At 47.6% G+C, this 25,584-nt stretch overlaps 1 protein-coding gene across 1 annotated transcript; it reads left to right on the top strand.

Moving 5' to 3' along the window:
- Positions 1 to 4,205: 4,205 nt before the first annotated feature.
- On the top strand, positions 4,206 to 18,466 carry cldn15a (claudin 15a). Its single transcript, XM_041178867.1, has 5 exons — positions 4,206 to 4,422; positions 12,988 to 13,152; positions 13,478 to 13,559; positions 17,056 to 17,163; positions 18,355 to 18,466. The coding sequence occupies exons 1-5, from the start codon at positions 4,209 to 4,211 to the stop codon at positions 18,464 to 18,466; spliced, it is 681 nt and encodes a 226-aa protein (XP_041034801.1). The 5' UTR covers positions 4,206 to 4,208.
- Positions 18,467 to 25,584: the final 7,118 nt, after the last annotated feature.

The raw sequence follows: 25,584 nt of genomic DNA on the forward strand, positions 1-25,584 counted from the left end.
CCTACTAGCAGGAATGGCCAGGGCGAGAACTCACTGTTTGCCACTTTTCCAATTTTCATATCCATTTGAAATTGTACACTGAACGCTCCAGCCCATTACTGTACATCCCAGTGGTCCTTGTACCGAACCTTGGGGATTACCACTGTTATCTCCTTCCAGTCTGACAAGCAGCCATTCACTACAATTCTGACCTTTAGCCCATTTTGCAACCATGCAAAGGAGGCTGGCTCTTTCGGAAGGATAAAAATTATATTTAATCAGAAGGAGGTTATTTGGCTCATCACGTGTATACTGTTCAAAGGGGTGCTATCTGGCGTCATTGAGATTTTCATTTCTTGGTCCATAGTCTCGTGCTTAAAGTACTTCAAGTGCAGATCCAAGTGATTTTCTTTTAAACCCAGAGGCTTCAACATTGACAACAAGCCTATTATGTGGCACTTTATCAAATGCTTTTTGAAAGACCATCTCCAAAGCAAGCAACAGCTGCACTGCCCTCATTCACACTCTCTTACAATATCGAAAATCTCAGCCAGTCAAGCGCAAATATAAAGGCAAAATACTGTGGGACACGGGAGATCTGAAATAAGAACAGAAAATGCTGGAAATACTCAGCAGGTTCACATAGCTGAGACGCTAACTCTGTCTCCCTCTCCACAGACGCTGTTGGACGTTTCCAACGTTTTCTGATCTCTGTCAGGCAAGCAAGCGGCTGTTAATTTTTCCTCAGATTACTGTTCCTGCAAGCGTCCCCACCACCCATGTAAAACCCACGGCCTGTAATGGCCAGATTCATCCCAGTCTCCTTTGTGAATAAGAGCCTAAAATTTGCAATCGTCTAGCACCACCTCCATATCTAAATAGCTTCTGTGCACAGCTTTGGTCTCCATATTTGAAAAAATCAAGTTATAATTTCATAAGAAGTGGTTGAGAGAAGGTCGACTCACTCCTGGGGTGATCTTATGATAAAAGCTTGAACTGGTTGGGCCTATACTCATTGGAGTTTAGAAGAATGAGAAGTCCTCCACAAACATTCACTCCCTCCACCACTGACGCACAGTAGCAGCAGTGTGTACCATCAAAAAGATGCACTGCAGCAACTCACCAAGCCTCCTTAGACAGCACCTTCCAAACCCATGGCCATTACCATCTAGAAGGACAAGGGCAGCAGACACATGGGAACACCACCACCTGGAAGTTCCCCTCCAAGCCACTCATCATCCTGACTTGGAAGTATATCGCTGTTCCCTCACTGTCGCTGGGTCAAAATCCTGGAACTCCCTCCCTAACAGTACTGTGGGTGTACCTACACCATATGGACTGCAGCGGCTCAAGAAGGCAGCTCACCACCACCTTCTCAAGGGGCAATTAGGGATGGACAATAAATGCTGACCCAGCCAGCGATACTAACATCCTGTGAATGAATAAAAAAACAGTCATCCTATTGAAACATGTAAAATTCTGAGGGGACTGGATAGGGTGGATACTGGGAGAATGTTTCCTCTCGTGGGGGAGACTAGAACTAGGGGACACAGTTTAAGGATAAGTTGGAGGTGAGGAGAATTCTTTTCGCTCTGAGGATCATTAGTCTGTGGAATTCTCTTCCCCAGAAAACAGTGGAGGCTGGGTCACTGAATTCATTCAAGGCAGAGTTAAACAGCTTTTTGATAGACAAGGGAGTCAAGGGTTATGGGGTAGTGGGGTGAGGTGGGGGGGGAGGCGGTGCAGACAGAAAAGTGGACCACAACCAGATCAGCCATGATCTTATTGAATGGTGGAGCAGGCTCGAAGGGCTGAATGGCCTACTCCTGCTCCTAAGTCCTATGTTCCTAAACAGCACTGGCACTTTACAGGCAGCAGCTTTGCTTCCCTTACAAACCTTCTGTCTGCCACCAGGGTGCATCCTATCTGTTTGGGTGACTTCACTTTAAGTACCTGCCTTCAGCCCTTCCAGTGCCTCTTGAGCAGGGAATGGGATTATCTGGATAACTTTATCAAGGAGCTGGAATAGGCCGGATGGGCTGAATAACCTCCTGGTGTGCTGTATCATATACTCCACTCCATGGAAATGCTTCAGAAGTAGCTTATCGCCTGCAAAGCGCTTTGTCACTATAAAGTACTAAAAAAAAAAGTCTCAGCTCCTTTGTTTTTATTGCCTGTGAAACTGTGGCTTATAGCTTCAGCAGTCTCTTATCATGAGATATGAGGCAATCACAAATGAGATAACTTAAACGACCTCTGATGTTTGAATCGATCTGATCATCACATTAACCCAAACTTAAAGGAAATGACACCACATCCCACCCTCCGTCCAGCTATTTAGCACCGTAGGCCCTGGTCCAGGAGGTTAGGATAGGGATCCTTGCCACTGCTTACTCCCCCACACCACCCCCCGCCCCCCGCAACCACACGCCCCCCCATCAGCACTCCACCTACCCACCCAGCCAACTTCGCTGGATGTGCGGTGTAACCTCCCTTACGCCACAGCCATGGGCCCCCGAGTCGGGGAAGGTCGGAGATTTCCGAATGATGGGGAACATCTAAATGCCAGGAACCTGCAGAGGATGGGAAGCGCTGAGCCAAAGATACAGGAGCGACAGACAGAAATCGAGAGAGTGCGACAGACATTGAGCAGTGAGAGAGATGAGAGAGGCAGTGTGTGTGAGAGAGAGACAGAAAGAGAGAAGTAGGGAAAGGGCAAAGTGACAGGGGGATAGAGAGAGAGACAGGGAGGAAGATGCAGAGAGAATAGAGACAGAGAAAGACAGAGAGGGGCAGAAAGGTATAGAGACAGGAAAGAAAGAGACAGACACAGGGGGACAGAGAGGTGCAGAGAGTGACAGACAGAGACAGAAAGATACGAAGAGAGACAGTGAATCAGCAAAAAAGAGGAAGAAAGATATGGAGACAAAGACAGAGAGAGGCAGAGGGAGCGACAGAGGCAGAGAGAGAGATAAAGACAGACACAGAAAGGGAGAGACAGACATAGAGGGAGAGAGACAGGCAGAGCGAGACAGACGCAGAAAGAGAGAGAGAGAGAGAGACAGTAGCAGAGGCAGAGAGAGACAGACGGAGAGGGAGAGAAAGAGCGAAAGACAGACACAGAGGGAGAGTGAGAGACAGGCACACAGGGAAAGGCAGGCAGATAGACACATAGAGAGAGATCTGAAGAGTTAAAACAAAAATCCAATGTTGTGAATTCTGGAAGGTCAGGCAGCCTGTATGGCGAAACAAACAAGTTTGATTTTTCTAATGAGAGATCATGGAGCTGAAAGGTGAACTCTATCTCCACAGGTGCTACTGATCTGCTGAATGTTCCCCAGCACTTTTTACATCTATTCCTGATTTCCAGCATGTGCAGTGTTTTCAGTTTGGTGTTGGGCCAAGTTCCCTGTCCTCTCTGAATGGTGAGGGGACTGGGTGACTGACTGGGTTAAAATTCACGGAGCTGAAAGGTTAACACTCTTTCCCTTTTCACAGAGGCTGCCAGAACTGCTGAGTATTCCCAGCATTTTCTGTTTTTATTTCATATTTCCAGGATCCAGGGTGTTTGGTTTTATAGGTTGGAGATGTAGCCCGGTACTTGGAGAGAACATCAGTTATTTTCAGTAGATTAGATATTCTGTCACCCAAAGAATGTAGGTGTGGGCGGGGGAGCTGTGAACACTGAGTTGAGGGGGGGAGGTAGTTGTCTCTGTTACTGGAATTTTTCCCAGTTTTTTTTTGTTGGACCTGTTTATGGATTTGAGCTGGAACATATCTGACGTCAACATTTATAAGACTTCGGCAGGAGAAGCACAGAGGAAGGCAGCAGACCCAGTTCATCAGAGTCAGCAAACCTAAGACAACTAACGCGAGTCAGCAAACCCGGAGCAACTAATCCGAATCAGCAAACCCGGGGCAAATAACCCGAATCAGCAAACCCGGGGCAACTAATCCGAGTCAGCAAACTCGAGGCAACTAGCGCGAATCAGCAAACCCAGGGCAACTAACCCAAGTCAGCAAACCCGGGGTAACTAATCCGAATCAGCAAACCCGGGGCAACTAACCCGAATCAGCAAACCCGGGGCAACTAACCCGAATCAGCAAACCCGGGGCAACTAGCAGTACTGAACCAGTTACCTAACCCTACTCAGCTCTCCAGCAGACAGTCCATAACCCGAGTCCATTCTTCAAATTAAGCCTGTGCTGTCCCAGACTCAGTCGGTCCAATGTCGGCCCTAGACTCGTTGGGGTTTCTGGTGGGCTTAGCAGGTTGGATCCTGATCGGGGTCTGCCTGGGGGTCGATCAATGGAAGGTCTCCAGTCTGGATGGCAGTGTTATCACCACCTCCACCATCTACGCGAACCTATGGAAGAGCTGCGCCAGTGACTCCACCGGAGTGTACAACTGCAGGGACTTCCTCAGTCTGTTCGGCCTCTCAGGTACCGCCAGGGAGTTGGGGACCAGACAAAGAATGTAGGAGAGGGAGAGGAGAAAGGGAAGAGGGACAAGGTGAGCTAGGAAATGGAGCTGTGTTCAATGGCAGCATACAGAGAGGGAGAGAGAGAGAGAGAGAACGGTCCAAGCAACAAACAGAGCAAATCCCAATAGCAGTGCAAAGACGTGAATGAGATTGATTCAGTGTTGGGTGTTTGCATTCGGGTCCATGGAGTTACAGATGTGAGACTGTGAGTGTTTCCACCAGGCACACGGGGTTGTAGGTGTGAGACTGTGTTGCTTGTTTGCAGACAGATACAGGGGTTGTAGGTGTGAGACTGTGTTGGGTGTTTGCAATCAGATCCACTGGATTGTAGGTGTGAAACTGTGGGTGTTTTCAGTCATACACACGGAGTTGTAGGTATGATACTGTGGGTATTTGCAGTCAGATACACGGGGTTTTAAGTGTGAAACTGTGTTGGGTGTTTGCAGTTAGAAACACTGGGTTGTATGTGTGAGGCTGAGTGTTTGCAGTCAGATACACGGGGTTTTAGGTGTGAAACTGTGTTGGGTGTTTGCAGTCAGAAACACGGGGTTGTAGGTGTGAGACTGCGTTGGGTGTTTGCAGTCAGAAACACGGTGTTGTAGATGTGAGACTGTTCGTGTTTGCAGTCAGATACACGGGGTTGTAGATGTGAGACTTCGTTGGAATTTTGGAGTCAGAAACATGGGGTTGTAGGTGTAAAACTGTGGGTGTTTGCAATCAGAAACACGCGGCTGTAAGTGTGAGACTGTTTTGGGTGTTTGCAGTCAGATACACGGGGTTGTAGGTGTGAGACTGCGTTGGGTGTTTGCAGTCAGATACACGGGGTTGTAGATGTGAGACTACGTTGGGATTTTGCAGTCAGAAACACGGGGTTGTAGATGTGAGACTGCGTTGGGTGTTTGCAGTCAGAAACACGGTGTTGTAGATGTGAGACTGTGGGTGTTTGCAGTCAGATACACGGGGTTGTAGATGTGAGACTTCGTTGGGATTTTGCAGTCAGATACACGGGTCTGTAGGTGTGAGACTGCGTTAGGTGTTTGCAGTCAGATACACGGGGTTGTAGATGTGAGACTGTGTTGGGATTTTGCAGTCAGAAACACGGGGTTGTAGGTGTGAGACTGTTGGATGTTTGCAGTCAGATACACGGGATTGTAGGTGTGAGACTACGTTGGGTGTCTGCAGTTAGACACACGGGATTGTAGGTATGAGACTGCGTTGGGTGTTTGCAGGCAGATACACGAGGTTGTAGTTGTGAGACTACGTTGGAATTTTGGAGTCAGAAACACGGGGTTGTAGGTGTGAGACCGTGTTGGATGTTTGCAGTCAGATACACAGGATTGTAGATGTGAGACTGTGTTGGGCGTTTGCAATCAGACACACGGGGTTGTAGGTGTAAGACTGGGTGTTTGCAGTCAGAAACACGGGGTTGTAAGTATGAGATTGTGTTGGGTGTTTGCAGTCAGATACACGGGGATGTAGGTGTGAGACTGGGTTTTTACAGTCAGACACACAGGGCTGTAGGTGTGAGACTGCGTTGGCTGTTTGCAGTCAGATACACGGGGTTGTAGGTGTGAGACTGTGGATGTTTGCAGTCAGACACACGGGGATGTAGGTGTGAGACTACGTTGGGTGTTTGCAGTCAGACACATGGAGTTGTAGGTTTGAGACTGTTGGTGTTTGCAGTCAGATACAGGGGATGTAAGTGGACGACTGCGTTGGGTGTTTGCCTCATCTAGCATACTGTGTGCAATTTTAGTCGTTGAGAAGAAAAGATGTAATTGTGTTTGAAGCAGTTCAGAGAAGACTCGTCCCCAGGATGATGGGCTTGTCTTATGGAGACAGGTTGGGTCTACACCCATTGGAGTTTAGTAGGATGAGAGGAGATCTTATTGAAATACATGATATCCTGTGGGCATTTGATAGGGTGGACACCCATAGGATGTTTCCACAGGGAGACTAGAACAATGGGACACAGTTTAAGAATAAGAGTTCTCCCTTTTAAGATGGAGATGAGGAGAAACATTTTTCTCTCAAAGGCTTGTTAGTCTGTGGAATTCTGTTCCCCGGAGAGCAGCGGAGGCTGGGACATTGAATATGCTCAAGGCTGACTTAGATTTTTCTTAGACCAGGGAGTCAAGGGTTATGGTGGGAGAGGGCAAAGTGGACTTGAGAACATGACCAGGATCGAAGGGCTGAATGGCCTACTCCTGCTTCTAAGTCCTGTGTTCCTATCCCTGTCAGCACCCTAGTGAATTTTCGCTGTCTGGTCTCTCTCTATGTGGTTTTAAATGTCCTTTCCGGAGTGGAGTGTACAAAACTGCTCCAGCTGTGAACTAACCATTGTTGTGCACCCATTGGCCAGGGCTTTATAGCTCCACTGCTTTGTATCTCCCCCTGGAGGATGCGGCGAATCACTTAAATCTCCATTCAATTTGGCGGAACTGTAACATCACTCCGGGCGGGAGGGGCCATTATTTATTCACTCTTATACCCTATGCCCCTATTTATAAACCCACTAATTCTATTGACCCTGGCCCTGTGCTCTATCAGGAGACTCTACATCTGAGCCTCGGGACCTCTCTATCTTTAATCACGCCCTTCATTATATTCCTGCTTAATGTATGCTATCAGTGCTTATTCTTTCCTCCAAAAATGTAACACCTCAGATCTTTTCACGTTCCATACTATCTGTCTTCTCATTGGCCATCCTATTAACCTGTATCTGCCTCCTCTCTGCCCATTCCATTAGCCTGTATCATCGCCCTCCCTGCCCATTCCATTAACCTCTATCTGTCCCCTCCCTGCTCATCCCATTAGCCTGTATCTGTCCCCTCCCTGCCCATCTGGGAATCAGGGGCTAAACTCTGCACCACTTGGAGTCATACCTAGCACAAAGGAAGATGGTTGTGGTTGTTGGAGGTCAGTCATCTCAGCTCCAGGACATCACAGCAGGAGTTCCTCAGGGTAGTGTCCTCTGCCCAACCATCTTCAGCTTCTTCATCAATGGCTTTCCTTCCACCATAAGGTCAGAAGTGGGGATGTTCGCTGATGATTGTTCACTGATGATTGTTCACTGATGATTGTTCGCTGATGATTGCACAATGTTCAACACCATTCGCCACTCCTCAGATGCTGAAGCAGTCCATGTCCAAATGCAACAAGACCTGGACAATATTCAGGCTTGGGCTAACAAGTGGCAAGTAACATTCATGCCACACAAGTGCCAGGCAATGACCTTCTCCAACAGGAGAAATCTAACCATCACCCCTTGACATTCAATGACATTACCATCACTGAATCCCCCACTATCAACATTTTGGGGGTTACCATTGAACAGAAACTGAACTGAACTAGCCATATAAATACTGTGACTACAAGAGCAGGTCAGAGGCTAGGAATCTTGTAGCGAATAACTCACCTCTTGATTCCCCAAAGCCTGTCCACCACTTACAAGGCACAAGAGTGTGATGGAATACTCCCCACTTGGCTGGATGAGTGCAGCTCCCACAACACTCAAAGATTTGATTCCATCCTGCATAGAGCAACCCGCTTGATTAGCACTCCCTCCACCACCGACGCAGAGTGGCAGCAGTGTTTACCATCTACAAGATGCACTGCCAACAACTTGCCAAAACTCCTTCAACAGCACCTTCCAAACCTGCAACCTCTACTACCTAGAAGGACAAGGGCAGCAGACACATGGGAACACCACCCCTGGAAATTCCCCTCCAAGCCATTCATCATCCTGACTTGGAAATATATCGGCCGTTCCTTCACTGTCGCTGGGTCAAAATCCTGGAACTCCCTCCCTAACAGCACTGTGGGTGTACTTACACTGCATGGACTGCAGCGGTTCAAGAAGGCAGCTCACCACCACCTTCTCAAGGGCAATTAGGGATGGGCAACAAATGCTGGCCTAGCCAGCAAGGCTTTGATCAGAAAAATGAATAAAATAAATGTATTCTTGATGATCTCCCATGAGATGGATCAATGCTCAGATCACAGTCCGTCTCTTATCAATCGCTTGTGAGCTGCAATGGGACTTAATGTGTGGACTTTGAAGCTGGGTTGAGATAACACCAAGATTAGATTATAAAACCTGCATACAGCCGTCCGCTATGTCTAATGTCTAGGTTGTGTGTGTTTTATATTTAGGGATCGATTGACTTTTTTACTTTGTTCACCAATGGAAACCCTAAAGCCATGTTAAAAAATGCATCCTCATGGACTAAACTCTTGAGTCTTGCTGAAAAAAGAGACATTTCAAAGCTTTTTGTCTTGCACTCATTTAGACACTTGGCAATAATACCAACATAAAGAGAAAACAACAATTTATACTGTATGAGAGGAGACTGCTGATTGGTTGGCTAGTGGCCTCTTGTTGGTAGAAGCGTTGCCATGGAGAATGCACCAATTGATGGTGACTGCCACTTAACTGCAAACATTGTTTGTAATTCAAACCAGGAAGCTTGACCCTGATTGGTCAAGGCGTTGCCCTGAGGAATGAGTCAGCGAATGGCTGTCACTTATTTTGTTCAGCTGGAACAGGCGCAATGTGTATACATGTTCTTTCTGTCTGCAAAGAGTTAAACAGGAGTAAACTGTGAGCTGATGCCAGGAACCTCTAAACCTTCTTGAGTTAGTGATGGCCCAGGTCAGTAAGTGAGAGCAGTGAAGCTAGCCATCCCAGACACAACTACTGTCTAAAGCCTTCCTTGTCAGCAGTCTTCCTTTTAAACTCTAATGCTGAGCTTTACAACCACCTTTCACTCTTGCATACATTATACAGTTTCCTCATATGGACATGTAACCACTAACTGCCTATATTACAATGAAATGATACACGGGCGAACAGGAATGATTACAGTGTGACTTGTTTACATACAATTTCCACTGGAGCTGTGGAACACAAAATTATAAAGGAAATATTCAAACACAGTAACGGGGGACTGAATTACTGGAAGTCGGGTGTCGGAGTGTCGGAGTATCTGAGAGGGAAGGAGGAGTGCAGGGGTATCTGATGGGATTGACGGGCCTCTACACTCTTAAGATACATGGCTGTAATGGCTGTCTGAGAGTTTGCCCCATATCCGATCTTATGTCACACAAGAACTGCCAGACAGTAGAATGGTCACCTGCTGATAACAGCATTGAATTATCATCCCTTGTCATAAAATCTGATCATATCAGGTAATAAAGTGCCACAGTATGACTAAGTAATTGCAATATGCCATACTGTTTGAGCATAATGCAATCACCTCATGATAGTGAGGATAATGAGTGATATCACTGCAGATCTATTAGTCTTGCTGGGTTGAACTGAGCAAGGTGTTTAGCATTCCCAGTATCACAGCCTGGGGTTTGAGAATACCCCGTGATGCAATTGAAAGAAAAGTGTCTTAAGGCTAGGAAGGGAGGGTAAAGAGTTGAAGGTAAGGCTAACAGTAGAATTGTTCTTAATTTCTATGAACAGTCCCTTGATCCTGTCTTTGACCCATCAAGAGGGTGTTGGTGTTTACGTCCGCATAAGCAGTATCTAGCTATGTCCCTGGATCCCGTAATCCTCTTCCCTTCAACCACCAGCCTAAGCTATTCTCAAATATCAACCTGGTCTGTGCTTCAGGTCAGCACTTTCCTCTCATACGCAGTCTCTCCTGCTGTCTGTCCTCAATTTCAAATTGATTCTTGTCTCCGCATTGCAGACCCCTAAACTGTCCCATTTCCCCCTCTCTCCAACAACACTCAGGAAGCTCGAGACCATCCAGGACAAAGCTGCCCGCTTGATCAGCATCCCATCCACCAGCTCCAACATTCACTCCCTTCACTACCAGCGAGCAGCAGTGTGTACCATCTACAAGATGCACTGCCAATAACTTGCCAAAACTCCTTCAACAGCACCTCCCTAACCTGCGACCACTACCATCTAGAAGGACAAGCACAGCAGATACATGGAAACACCACCACCTGCAAGTTCCCCTCCAAGCCACACACCACCCTGACTTGGAAATATGTCGCTGTTCCTTCACTGTCCTTGGGTCAAAATCCTGGAACTTCCTCCCTAACAGCACTGTGGGTGTACCTACACCACATGGACTCCAGGGGTTCAAGAAGGTGGCTCACCACGACCTCCTCAAGGGCAATTTGGGATGAGTGATGCTGGTTATGCCAATAATGTCCACAGCCTTACCATGTTGCCATCTATCTTTCCATCTTTCTCCCTGATAACTGTCTGAAGCTGAATCAGACCGATCGCAAATGTGGCCTAATATTTGATCCTGAGATGAGCTTTCATCCACACCATTATTAAGACTGTCCATTTCTATGACCATAACATCACCCTGGCTCTGTCTCAGCTGTTCAGTTGCTGAAACCCTCATTCATTCCTTTGATAGCTTCAACCTTGATTACTCCCAATGCGCTCTTATCTAGCCTTCGACAGTCTACATTCCGTAAGCTTGAGATCATCCAAAACCCTACTGTCCATGTCCTTACCTGCACCATTCACCTGTCCCCCCAGTGCCCGCTGACTTACATTGCCCCAGTTGAGCAATGCCTTAATTTTAAATTTCTCAGCCTGGTTTCCAAAGCCTTCCATGTTCCCATCGCTCCATATCATTGTAACCTTCTCCAGCCTCAAAACCCTCTGAGATACCTGCAGTAGTCTAACTCCAGCCTCCTGAGCACCCTTGATTTTAACTGCTCTGCCATTGGCCACCATGCCTTCAGCTGCCTGGGCCCCAAGCTCTAGAATTCCCTCCCTAAACCTCTCCACCTGTCTCTCCTCCTTTAAGATGCTCCTCAAAACCTTTCACTTTAATTAAGCCTCTGGTCAACCCATATTTCCTTATGTGCCTTGGTGTCACATTTTGTTTTCGAATGCTCCTGTGAACTGCGTTGGGAACCTAGGGAACGTTAAGGGTGCTACGCAAATACAAGTTGTTGTTGAACATGAGAAAATCAGTTTTTGCATCCTTCCCAAACTGCTCACTGTGCTGTTCTGAGGAAAGCGGCTCTGTTCTTAAAGACTTGCCTTGTATTTCCTCACACCAGACTGATTCTGTGCTCCTGAATTTCTGTTAGAAGTGGCAGCATTGGTGTGAGAACAGCTCACCTGTTTTACGAATGTATTGTGAAAGTTCAATTGCAAACAGGCTTCTGCCAATTTTGGAAACTATACTGACCATTGCTGTTCGCCTCTGGGTGTTGAGAGATCAGAGAATTGTGAGGCTGTGCAGTTTACTTCCAGGATTAGCAATTGAGAAGAAACTGTATTGGATTAGATTGGTTGGGTGGGTGAATGAAGAGGGTTTGAAGGGAAATGGGGACAGGACTATTTGCTTGTTTGGAGGGTAAACACCTCCAAGGATAGTTGGGCCTGTTTCTGTGCTGCAACACCTAACATTGGCAGATTTGAATGACAAAGAGGTTAAAGGAATACTGGAGGTCTATTCCACAAAGCTGTCTGTTCTAACTGGGGAGGTAGCTCATTCCAGCAGACAGTGGTCCAGATTAAACAGGAATGTTTATGGTGTCTCAGAGCCAGGCTTGTTTAGAACCTGGGATACAAATTCTGGGTTGGTTGGGCCATGGGTTCCTGTGTGGTGATTTGATTGGATGCTGGGTACCTGTGTGGTGATCTGATTGGGCACTTGCTGCCTGTGTGGTCATTTGATTGGATTCTGGTACCTATATAGTGATTTGATTGGGTGCTGGGTACCTGTGTGGTGATTTGATTGGGTGCTAGGTACCTGTGTGGTGATTTGATTGGGTCCTGGGTCCCTGTGTGGTGATTTGATTGGGTGCTATGTCCGTGTGGTGATTTGATTGGGTGCTGTGTCCCTGTGTGGTGAGTTGATTGGGTACTGGGTCCCCGTGTGGTGATTCGATTGGATGCTCAGTCCCTGTGGGGTGATTTGATTGGGTGTTGGGCTCCAGTGTGGTGATTCGATTGGGCACTGGGTCCTTGTGTGGTTATTCGATTGGGCGCTGGGTCCCTGCAGAGTGATTTGATTGGGTGTTTGGCTCCTGTGTGGTGATTCGATTGTGTGCTGTGTCCCTGTGTGGTGATTTAATTGGGTACTGGGTCCCTCTGTGGTGATCCAATTGGGCACTGGGTCCCTGTGTGGTGATTCGATTAGCGCTGGGTACCTGTGTGTTGATTTGATTGGGCGCTGGGTACCTGTATGTTGATTTGATTGAGCTCTGGGTATTTGTTTGTTGATTTGATTGGGCGCTGAGTCCCTGTGTATTGATTTGATTGGGCACTGGGTACCTGTGTGTTGATTTGATTGGGCTCTGGGTACCTGTGTGTTGATTTGATTGGGCGCTGGGTCCCTGTGTGTTGATTTGATTGGGTGCTAGGTCCCTGTGCGTTGATTTGATTGGGTGCTGGGTCCCTGTGTGTTGATTTGATTGGTGTAGGTCAGTTGGGAGGCTTATGGGGATTGGCTGCAGTTTGTATTCTCGATTACCCTGTGATGAATTGAACCTTGGATTCTCAGCCTGATTTCTGTGTTGCCTTCAGATTATGTCCGTGCCTCCCAGGCCCTGATGATTATATCCATCCTGCTGGGATTTTTCGCTGGGATTGCCAGTTTGTTTGGACTGAAATGCACCCTATTGGGTAACACTGATCCCATTGTGAAAGCAAAGATTGCAACAGTTGGAGGAGCTCTGTTTATTGTGGCAGGTGAGTGGGAGTCTGGGTGGGTGTGAGGACTGGGAGCTGTACTCCAGTCCTCGGGGAGTGTGTGGTGATCCGCTACTGATTGGGTGTGTGGGGCAGGGATGTGTGTTGCAGTAGGTGAGGGTGGAGGTACATAGGCTGGGATGTGGGGGGTGGGTGAGAGCTGGTGGAGGTGTGAGCTGGAGGGAGTGTGGGTTGAGGGGGTGTGGGGGCTGTGAACTCGGTGGGTGTGAGCTGGGAGCTGTGAGTTGGGGGTGGGTGTGCGGTGGTGGGAGTGAACTCTCTGCTGTACCTGATAGTGGTTGATGTTCCTGTGTTTCTCCTCCAGCCCTGTGTGCAATGGTTCCAGTGTCCTGGTATGCCTACAATGTCACAGTGCAGTTCTATGACCCAATCTACCCAGGAACCAAGTAAGTATGTGCCTCATGGCACACAGGTTTTATTTCTGGAAGATCACAGATATATTTGGACAATGAGAACTGATTCCTCCCCACAGCAATGTCCCAAATCAAACAAAAGGGCTTTGAGAAAAGGAATATTTGACTATGGCGGAACGTTCAGTCTGAGTGACAGTGTGGGGACACAGTTTAACAGGAGTGTGACTGTGTGCAGAGAGACAGTTTAACAGGAGTGTGTCTGAGTGACAGTGTGGGGAGACAGTTTAACAGGCGTGTGTTTGAGTAACTGTGTGGAGACACAGTTTAACAGGCGTGCGTCTGAGTGACAGTGTGGAGACACAGTTTAACAGGCGTGCGTCTGAGTGACAGTGTGGAGACACAGGTTAACAGGCGTGCGTCTGAGTGACAGTGTGGAGACACAGTTTAACTGGCATGTGTCTGAGTGAATGTATGGAGACACAGTTTAACAGGCATGTGTCTGAGTGACAGTGTGGAGACACAGTTTAACAGGAGTCTGTCTGAGTGACTGTGTGGGGAGACAGTTTAACAGGCATGTGTCTGAGTGACAGTGTGGAGACACAGTTTAACAGGAGTCTGTCTGAGTGACTGTGTGGAGACACAGTTTAACAGGCATGTGTCTGAGTGACAGTGTGGAGACACAGTTTAACAGGAGTCTGTCTGAGTGACTGTGTGGGGAGACAGTTTAACAGGCATGTGTCTGAGTGACAGTGTGGAGACACAGTTTAACAGGAGTCTGTCTGAGTGACTGTGTGGAGACACAGTTTAACAGGCATGTGTCTGTGTGACTGTATGGAGACACAGTTTAACAGGAGTCTGTCTGAGCGACTGTGTGGAGACACAGTTTAACAGGCGTGTGTCTGAGTGACTATGTGGGAACACAATTTAACAGGCGTGTGTCTGAGTGACTGTGTGGGAACACAATTTAACAGGCGTGTGCCTGAGTGACTGTGTGGGAACACAGTTTAACAGGCATGTGTCTGAGTGACTGTGTGGGAACACAGTTTAACAGGAGTGTTTCTGCGTCAGTTTTGGATACAGTTTAACTGTAGCATCTCTCTGCTGAATGAGTTTTGTAGAGGTGGTGTTTTCTGACATTTTGCTCTGTGTCTGCTTGGCGTTGTTTCTGGTCATGGTCACAATCACCAAACTTTCACCTTGACGACTTGGGCAGGTTATCTGTATGGATGCTCAATGGGATGTTTAAAGAATGGGACCCTGGAAATGTTTTGACAGATTGTTGGCACCAACACAGCCCATCAGCCTATTAGGTCAGTCTTGTCTGATGAAGAGCTGTCCGGTCTAGTGCTACGTTCCTGCTGTTTGTCTGTGGCTCCGTCAGTATCAGTACCTGAAGTGAATATCCCAGTGTTTTTATTTTCAATACATCGTGGATTTCTTTCAAGTTGCAGACCACCAACATCCTCTGGATGAAAAGCTTACTGCTCAACAGCCATCACCGCCCCCCGACAACCCTGCTGTTGATGATTTTAATTCTCTGACCCTGGGTATTAACTTCACTGTGAAGGGAAATCGCACTCTATTGAGGTCCGTCATAGCTTTATAAATCCCCCTCTACCTCCTCTGTTCCGAAGACAATAGCCAACAGTCCCAACTTTCCCCATCTCTAAAGTTCTCCCCATCCTGCCAACATCCTGTGTAAATCTCCTCTGTACCCTCTCGAATGTGATCACATCCTTCCTGTGATGTTAGTAACCAGAACTGTACGCTGCGCCCCCAACTGAGATCTGACTCGAGTTTCCTGCAGTTCTACCATTAACCCCCCCTGCTCCTATACCCTAGGCCTCAGCCAATAAGGGAAATGAACCCTCTGTGCCATCTTGACCACCTTATCTACCTCCCTTCTTACCTTCAGGAATCTGTGGACATTCATTCCAAGGCCCCTCACTGCTTCTACACTTCTCAGAATCATCCCGTTTATTGGCCCAAATTTCACACCCCTTGAATGGTGGGTTTTTTGGTTGTTTGGGGGGGGGGGGGCTGTTGAGGGGAGGGGTGGGAATGTCAGATTGGAATAATGGGCTTCCCGCTGGGTTCCCACCCTTCCTATCCTCTCAGTGATTTTACACTGAGGCGGACGAGGCCTCAGACTGGCTGCCCACCCTTGCCCCAACTGAAGTCTTTAAGTGGCCAGTTATTGAACACTTACTGGCCACTCTTTCCCCACCACACCCCCACCCCCACCCGGAGGATCACCCAGACGTGGGGAAAGCGCAAAAATGATCGGATTTAAGGCCTCGGGCCGGAAGGGGTTATACATTTAAAAATAACAGAAATATGGAATTTTAAATGTATTTCCATGCATTGTTTTATCTCTACCTTTTAGCCTATTTCGATCCCTTCCCCCCACCCCACCCCCACTAAAGCCCTCTTGCTCGTCTTGCTTTCTACCCTTAATGTCGCCATTAGCACATTCCTCAGCTAATATCCCCACTGTCAACACCCCATTTTGTCCTTTTGTCTATGATACCTTTGGCAATCTCTTCTTTGCCTCCACCTATCCAGCTCTACCTGTCCCACTCCCCTTCAACCAGCTTACATTCCACCTCATTTCTATATTTCTTAGTTTTGAGGAAGAGTCATTCGGACTTGAAATGTTAACTGTGTTCCTCTCCGCACATGCTGTCAGACCTGCTGAGTTTTTCCAGCTATTTTTGTTTTTGTTTTGGATTTCCAGCCTCTGCAGTATTTTGCTTTTATCCTCCGACTTCTGTATTCAGTCGCCTGGGCACTCAGAGTAACTCCCAGTATTTTGGTCAGAGATCAAAGTGCACTCTTGCACTACCTGACTAGTCCTGCTCGACTGTCTGGAGGTTACCCATTTCCTCTGGTGCTGCATACTCTTAAGCCATAGATGGCCACTTCTAAGAATGTCACCCACGTGGTATTGAGCCTTGAATCTCAAGCTTTGAAGCCCAGATCTTGGGCTCCTCCAGTGATGACTCTTCCTGCACATGTGTTTGTCAAGGTCACAAGCAGCATCCTGGAGTTCCCACATGGAACAGGATGTGCACTCCATGGGGCTGAGGTGCCCTACCGTACTTCTATTTAAGAACAAACTAAACTTAGCAGAAATAAACTAAAGATATATTAAAGATTAGTTTAAAAAAATACTCACCTGCTACGCATCAGTCAGAACCTTCAGCCATCTTAATGTCTCTTTTAGGTTTCATTAGCCTCCATCCCTAACGCTCACACTCCCTCTGGGTTTCAGAACTCCAGGTCTGCACTCTGTACCTCTGTGCTCTCCAGTGTAATTAAATAATAGACATGTTCCCCCAGATTTGAGTTTAAGCAACTGCCCTAGCTTCAAGAAATTCGAACCAATGCAGTAGCCAATCAGCTACTTGCAGAGGTTTGGGGGTTATGGTGGCAAGGGGGGAGGGGCTTGTGGCATTATGCTGCTATGAGACATTGGCCTTGAGGTGTCAGCACTGGTAACCATGGTAATCTCCCTCCGTGATTCAAGGTATGAACTTGGAGCAGGTCTCTACATTGGCTGGGCTGGGGGATCGCTGGAGCTGATCGGTGGGATCTTCTTGTGCCTCTCTTGTAAATCATCCACAGGAGTCACAGGGTAAGTACCACAAACTGAAAACTCCCAGTCACAGAGATTAATACAGACAAAACTGCCCTCAGCCTGAATGCTGGGCACGGCTTTTCCCCCTTCCCAACACCACCTTGGACGCTGAACCACCCCTCCTTCCCCCACGATGAGCACTGATCCGATACCCAGGCACTGACTGCCCCATTCCCAGGTACTGACCTTGCCCCCCCCACCCTCCCCCGGCTCTCCCCCCACCCCCCCCCCCCACCCCACCCCCACCAGCCCCATCCCGTGCTCTCTGGGTATTGACCCCAGCCTCCCTGGGCACTGATATTCTGTTCCCTGGGCACTGACCCCAGCCTTCTTGGGCACTGATATCCTGCTCCCTGGGCACTGACCCCAGCCTCCCTGGGCACTGATATCCTGCTCCCTGGGCACTGATAACCCGCTCCCTGGGCACTGACCCCAGCCTCCCTGGGCACTGATACCCTGCTCCCTGGGCACTGATATCCCACTCCATGGACACTGACCCCAGCCTCCCTGGGCACTGATATCCCGCTCCCTGGGTATTGACCCCAATCTCCCTGGGCACTGATATCCTGCTCCCTGGGTATTGACCCCAATCTCCCTAGGCACTGATATCCTGCTCCCGGGGCACTGACTCCAGCCTCTCTGGGCACAGATATCCCACTCCCTGGGTACTGACCCCAATCTCCCTGGGCACTGACATCCCACTCCCTGGGCACTGACCCCAGCCTCCCTGGGCATTAACCCCAACCTCCCTGGGCACTGATATCCTGCTCCCTGGGCACTGACCCCAGCCTCCCTGGGCACTGATATCCCACTCCCTGGGCATTGACCCCAACCTCCCTGGGCACTGATATCCTGCTCCCTGGGCACTGACCCCAGCCTCCCTGGGCACTGATATCCCACTCCCTGGATACTGACCCCAGCCTCCCTGGGCACTGACCCCTTCCTGCGCACTGAACCCCTCTCTGGGCACTGGCCCCGGACACTGACCCCTCTTCGACCACTAGCCCCAGACACTAACCCCTCCCTGGGCTCTGATCCCTCCCTGGCACTGGCCCTTCCCTGGGCACTGAAACACCCCACTGCCCAGACACAAGCCAGTGATGCAAAACTCTCTCCAATACCACGGTAACATGGCCTGTGTTGCCGACACGGTTCTGGCTTCATTGCTTTCTGCTTCCCTTTTTGCAGTAACTACTCGTACACGTACAGAGCTGCCAGATCAACCCCAGCAGCAATGTCCAAGAAACTGAACTCAGAGATGGACAATACGAGCAACTATGGGAAGAACGCTTATGTCTGAAGGACTGCAGTGTCTCTGTGTCTTCATTTGTCTGCTGCTTGGACTGAGAGTAGGGCAGCACGCAGCATGCAGGCTGGCATCCGAAATGAGGATCAGCGCCTCCTGTGACCTGTGTCACCTTGTCTGCGCGAATCACTTTAAACCTGAGTGCCACAAGGCACAGCCAGGTTACTTTTCTCTTCATCACCATTTGTTAAATCTGATCACTATCAATGATCTGCAAAGTTATTGATGAAACTGCTCCTCCTGTGGGGGAAATGGGGGTAAAGGGCCATCAATTATTAATAAAAACATTGCTGAAGAAACTTTGCTGTTCTGAATGTTTCATTCTCACTGAGGGGAGGAAACCAAACCAACAGGGAAACTGGACGGAACGTTCTGGACAAACCTTGACAAAGACTGGCGGCAACGTCCACAGAATCACAGGATTGGCATGGTATAGCAGGACGCCATTTGGCCTATCATGTCTGCACCAGCCCTCCGAATGGGCAACTCACCTAGTCTCATTCCCCCGCCTTCTCCGCATAACCCGACCCTTTTCAGATAATAATCTAATTCCCTTTTGAATCCTTTGATTGAAACTACATCCACAAACGTTCACTCCCTCCACCACCGATGCACAGTAGCAGCAGTGTGTGTACCATCTACAAGATGCACTGCAGCAACTCACCAAGGCTCCTTAGGCAGCACCTTCCAAACCCATGATTCCTACACTAGAAGGACAAGGGCAGCAGACACATGGGAACACCACCGCCTGGAAGTTCCCCTCAAAGTCATTCACAATCCTGACTTGGAAATATATTGGCCGTTCCTTCACTGTCGCTGGGTCAAAATCCTGGAACTCCCTCCCTAACAGCACTGTGGGTGTACCTACACCACAGGGACTGCAGCGGTTCAAGAAGGCAGCTCACCACCACCTTCTCAAGGGGTAATTAGGGATGGGCAATAAATGCTGGCCTAGCCAGAGAGGCTCACAGCCCACGAGTGAATAAAAAAAAAACAATTTAGATTCACTTGCTGCTGGAAGTGTGAAGAGATCTTACAAAACACATCAGGGGACTCCCTGAGGCTTTGCCAAGGCCTCACCAACAATCCATTAACAATTATTCCAGAAATTCTCCAAAAACTTCATGTAAAAAGAATGAGTGCTGAGCTACTCCATTTTATAGGAGTCACCATGAGTAAGGGAGCGATCGGTCAAGGACATCTTGCTAAGGGTCTGCAGGAGGAACAGGAGGAGGCCGCGAGGTCTTGCAAAGCAGCACCAACAGCTGCTGCAAGAGAGAGAGGCAGGAGGGATAATTGGGTAACACGGTTTCCTCCCTCCACCAGGACCTCCGGTGCCGCTTTGGGAAGCTCGTGCCCTCTCTCCCTCAGTCCCTGAGCCACCCCGAAATGTGCTGCCGTGTGTCAGCCAGTTTACTGTACATGCTCAGTGGATGTGGCTGCGAGGAGGTTAGATCTCCCACTCGACTTCAATTGTGTGGGACGAGCTCGAGTGTTGAACCGGCAGGGGTTTGGCTTAGGGCCTCGGCAAGTTCAAATCACGCTGATCGGCGATGACATGCTAAAATCTGACTTTCAAACAGGCGTGTCATATTAGCTAGGCTCCCAGTTTGCAACTGCTTCCAACCTTTCACCAAAATAACCCCCAGTCAATCAACGTCCTTGAGAAAGTGAGTTAGGGTGAGGACGCAGTTACTTGATGATACTAAAGGATCAATAGTTAACGTACTCTGTGCTGATCAGTGACTGTATTACGCATTGATAACAATGATTATCCTTACTAAGACTTGTTTAAGAGCTGCAATGCACTTCAGCCCTGGCAATCTTTGCATCTCCAAAAGGAAAATTAGCTTAATTGATGAAATTTCCCTGATCTGAGCATGTCTAAAACTCAAATCTGCATTCCCCACCACAAGGGGCCTTAGACATCCTCCTGGGTGTCGATCGGTTGAGTTAACAGTCGTTCGGTTCAACTGGGAATAAATGCAAAGGGTTTCTTTTCCAACATAATCCATGAAGTCCCTTGTAAATGCAAGATGTGACTTTGTACTCTACACCCGCCTCAATAATAATCAACAAACGGAAGATCAACAAAATGTAATCAGATTCATAATTGCATCTGGGCTTGTAAATCTTAATATTAAAGTCCACTTTGATAATATTGCAAGGGCTTTAATCGGATATCTTGTCATCTGTACTCAGTGACATGAATCTGGAGTCTCCACAGTGAAGGGTTTGGTAGCTGGGTGCGAGGAGGAGGCTTTTTTGAGAGTCTCTGTCAGCGTAGGGTCAACATCAGTGGTGCAGGTTCTGTGGTGCAATTGTAAGCACCCCAGACTTCAAACCGAGTGACCTGGAGAGGCTGAGACTTCACTACCTTAATGAATGAGAATTGAGCTCCTTGTCTTGATGTCCAGCCATAAGCTGAGCCTGATCCGAATCAGCAGGTGTGAAAGTGGTTTGGTTTATTTCTCCCCTTTATTGTTTTATGGGATGTGGGCATCGCTGGCATTTGTCACCCATCCCTAATTGCCCTTGAACTGAATGCCTTGCTGGGTGGTTTCAGAGTCAACCACTTTGCTATGGGTCTGGAGTCACATGTAGGCCAGACTGGGTAAGGATGGCAGGTTTCCTTCCCTAAAGGGACAATAATGAACCAGATGGGTTGTTGTAACTGTCAATGATAGTTTCATGGTCACCATTACTGAGACTAGCTTTCAATTCCAGGTTTATTAACTGAATTCAAAAGTCCACCAGATGCTGTGGTGGGATTTGAACCTCTGCTCCCCCCAGAACCTGGTTTCTGGTCCAGCAGCATTATCATTACACCAATGTCTCCCCTTGTTGCCCAATGCTCTGTGTGGCTGCATAACACAATGGTATCAGCAGTACTTTGCAATTTGCATTCCACAGGCATGCTTGTACAAATTCAAAAGCGGCATAGAATGGTCGAGACATTATGGCAGAGAAGGAGGCCATTTGGCCCAGGAAGTTCATGCCAGCTCTTTGCAAAGCAATCCAACCAGTTCCATTGCCACCCCACACCCTCCCAACCCACCACCCCCCCTGACCGCCATCACCCTGTCCTAGATGGTGTTAAGCTTCTTGAGTGTTGTTGGAGCTGCACTCATCCAGGCCTCTCGCGTCAGTCAAAAATAAACATCACCTCAAACTCCTCTGTTGTAACCTTGGTATGCCACTAGTCTGCCAATTATGCTGGTCCATGTATTTCTGCTTGAGTGAATTTCACAGTCAGACAAGCCTCCAAAGTTGGAATCCTCAGCTAATTTTGAAATTTTACTCTGTAACCCAAAATCAAAGTAATTTGTATCAAAAAGGCAATGGTCCTCACACTGTTGTAAGAAATTGGGGTTTTAAATAAATAGGCATTTTCTGCATCATGTTGAACCTTTGTAGGATTTTCTAAACACACTGATTCTCTCTCTGGAAAAAGGATTTCTAAACACTTTGACCTCTAAACAGTCTCAGTTCAGGTTGCCATGTTGACATTCCCAAGCTGTGTGCCCCCTTACCTAGGCGAGCGTTTTGAAAGGGCCAGGATATGACCCTCAGCATGAAGTCAGCTAAAAGGCTGACCTCAAGCAGGGTGATGCACAAGGGGGTTGCTAACCAGCCTGATAGTTTGGAGTACCTTGAGTCCATTGGTCAGAATAGTTTGAATAGGTGATTGACACTGGCTAAACTACCAGCACCCTGAAAAAAAATGTGTGTTAACAAGTGTTCAGCACAAGGGCCATGTACTGGTGGGGCTGTATACTGGTGAAATCTTGGGGACGTGTCCTGATTAGGTCCCTGTGAGGTACTGCTGGGGTTGCAGTACCCATCGGTAGCTGCCTCCTGCAGAGTGGGCAAGGAGGAGGAGGAAGATGAGATCAACTCTGTGCCAACCTTTTGTCTGCCCTCTGGGATCAGTAAATTGCTCTCAACTGCCACAGGTCATATGCTTTTTTCTGTCTAATTAGTTAATACACTACATCCAAACTGTTGTTTCTTACTAAACTTAATAAAGCATCTTAAAATTGCGTATGACTAGTCGACTGCCTATTTAGGTATCTGTGGCCCCAAACACCGAAATCTTAAACTGTCCCTTATAGAAAACCACTGTCTATCACTCTCCAGTCTGAAAAATAACCATTTACCATGACTTACTATTTTCTGTCTTTAAGCCATTTTTTTTAACCAAGCTGACTCGGACCTTCCGATTCTATGAGCCTCAATTTACTAAACAATCCTGAGTGGGCCAAGAATTAAGCTGATGACCAACTTAAGATTATTGGTCAGGCTCAAAGTAAGGTAAAGCCCACTCTACACTGTCCCCATCAAACACTTGCTGGACAGGAACAGCACAGGATTAGGTACAGAGTAAAGCCCCCTCTAAACTGCCCCGGTCAATCTCTGCCAGGGCAGGTATAGCACGGGGCTAGATACAGAGTAAAGCTCGCTCTACACTGTCCCCATCAAACTCTCCCTGGACAGGAACAGAACGGGGTTAGGTACAGAGTAAAGCTCCCTCTACAGAGTCCCGTCAAACACTCCCTGGACAGGAACAGCATGGGGTTAGGTATAGAGAAAAGCCCCTTCTAAACTGCCCTGGTCAATCTCCCCCAGGACAGGTACAGCATGGGGTTAGATACAGAGTAAAGCTCCTCTACACCGTCCCTATCAAACACTCCCAGGACAGGTACAGCACGAGGTTCAATACAGAGTAATGCTTCGTTTACACTGTCCCCATCAAACACTCCCAGGACAGGTACAGCACGGGGTTAGATACAGAGTAAAGCTCCCTCTACACTGTCCCCATCAAACACTCCCAGGACAGGTACAGCACGGGGTTAGATACAGAGTAAAGCTCACTCTAAACTGCCCCCACCAAACACTCCCAGGGCAGGTCCTGCATGGGGTTTGATATAGGGTAAAGGCGCCTCTACCCTGTCCACGTCAAACACTCCTAGGGCTGGTACAGCACAGGGTTAGACACAGAGTAAAGCTCCCTCTATGTGCTTGATCCATTAAAGGTTTTAATCATCCTTCTTTCCCCATTCATTCTCTGTGTCCAGCCATCCCTCTCACTATTCTCCAGCGAGCTGTGAGGTGTGGAAACAACCTTCTTCTGTTTATGAGTTTCTCAAACAGCACAGTGAGCGTGTCGAGGCTAATGCCTCTCGTCAGCTGTGTTTCAGTGGTTAGCGCTCTCCTCCCACACCAGAGACTTGAGCACATAATCCAAGTACTTTCAAGTACTGAGGCAGTGTTACACTATTCGAAGCTGCTGCCTTTCAGACCTCGTCAGAAGCAGCAGGGGCTGCAATGGGTGATCGTTAGTGTCTGGGTGAATAACTGAACGAATTAAGGGTCAAAGTCACTCTCCGCCTCAAACCTGTTTCACTATCTTGTGATTAAAGTGATACAATGCCACCATCCGCTGGCCGCTCACAGTTACTACAGGCTCTGGTCTTTGAGCCTCAGAGAAGTTCAGTAACTGGACGGCTGCATCTGGAGACATATTGATGAAGTGTGAACATTGAACAATATAGTACGTGATTGAAGTTTGTCGTGGGAGCTCGGGTGGTGCATTCGCCCTTTTATCACCAGCCACTGTACCTGAACTGAGATAACTCCTGCTGGACTTCATCCTAGGGTATTAAAAGAAGTGGCTAGTGAGATAGTTGATGCATTGGTTTTAATTTTCCAAAACTCCCTGGATAGGGGGAAGATCTCATTAGATTGGAAAATAGCGAATGTAATTCCTTTATTTGAAAAGGCAGGGAAACAGAAAGTGGGAAACTAGAGGTAATTTAGCTTAACACCTGTTGCAGGGAAAATGTTAGAAGCTATTATTAAAGAAATTATAACAGGACACTTGGATAAGCTCAAGGTCATCAGTCAGAGTCAGCATGGTTTTCTGCAAGGGAAATCGTGTTTAACCAACTTATTGGAGTTTTTTGAAGAAGCAACATGGGCTGTGGATAAAGGGGAAATGGTGGATGTACTGTACTTGGAATTCCAGAAGGCATTATTAAAGTGCCACATCAGAGGTTATTGTGGAAAATAAAAGCTACTGGTATGGGGGTAACATGTTGATGGAGAGAAGATTGGCTGGCTAACAGGAAGCAGAGAATAGGGTTGGCAAGATGTAACTAGCAGTGTGCCACAGGGATCAGTGCTGGGACCTCAACTGTTTACAATTTATATAAATGACTTGGATGAAGGGATGGATGCTGGTGACACGAAGATAGGTAGGCAAGTAAGTTGTGAAGAGGACATAAGGAAGATAACAAAAAGATATACATAGGTAAAGTGAGTCGGCAAAGATCTGGCAACTGGAGTATAATGTGGGAAAATGTGAAATTGTCTATTTTGGCAGGAGGAACAAAAGAGAAGCATATTACCTAAATGGTGAGATTGCAGAGCTCTGAGATGCAGAGAGATCTGGGTGTCCTAGTGCATGAATAACAAAAGGCTTGGATGCAGGGACAGCAAGTAATTAGGAGAGTTAATAGAATGTTATCATTTATTGCGAGGGGAATTGAATACAACAATAAGGAGGTTATGCTTTAGTTGTACATAGCATCGGTGAGACCACATCTGGGGTACTATGTACAATATTGGTCACCTTATTTAAGGAAGGATGTAAATGCATTGGAAGCAGTTCATAAAAGGTTTACCAGACTAATACCTGGAATGGGTGGGTTGTCTTATGAAGAAAGGTTGGACATGCTAGGTATGTACCTGCTGGAGTTTAGAAGAGTAAGAGGCAACGTGATTGAAACATATAAGATCCTGAGAGGTCTTGACAGGGTGGATGTAGAGAGAATGTTTTGTCTTGTGGGAGTATCTAAAACTAGGGTGGTCACTGTTTAAAAATAAGGATTTAAACAGTTAAAACAGAGATGGGAGGAATTGTTTTCTCTCAGGGGGTCGTGAGTCTTTGAAATTCTCTTCCTGAAAATGCGGTGGAAGCAGAGTCTTTGGATAATTTTAAAGCAGAGATGGATAGTTTCTTAGTAAGCAAGGGGGTGACAGGTTATCAGGGGTAGTTGGGGTGCAGATTTGAGGTTACTATCAGATCAACCAGGACCTTATTAAGTGGT

The sequence above is a fragment of the Carcharodon carcharias genome, chromosome 33 (genome assembly GCF_017639515.1).
Source record: "Carcharodon carcharias isolate sCarCar2 chromosome 33, sCarCar2.pri, whole genome shotgun sequence".
NCBI lineage: Eukaryota > Metazoa > Chordata > Chondrichthyes > Lamniformes > Lamnidae > Carcharodon > Carcharodon carcharias.

Bases quoted from the DNA above. Each gene is read 5' to 3' on its own strand.
- cldn15a (XM_041178867.1), top strand. From the start codon at position 4,209: ATGTCGGCCCTAGACTCGTTGGGGTTTCTGGTGGGCTTAGCAGGTTGG. The intron at 13,153-13,477 runs GTGAGTGGGAGT...TTTCTCCTCCAG, and splicing joins AGCTCTGTTTATTGTGGCAG to CCCTGTGTGCAATGGTTCCA. The intron at 13,560-17,055 runs GTAAGTATGTGC...CCGTGATTCAAG, and splicing joins CCAATCTACCCAGGAACCAA to GTATGAACTTGGAGCAGGTC.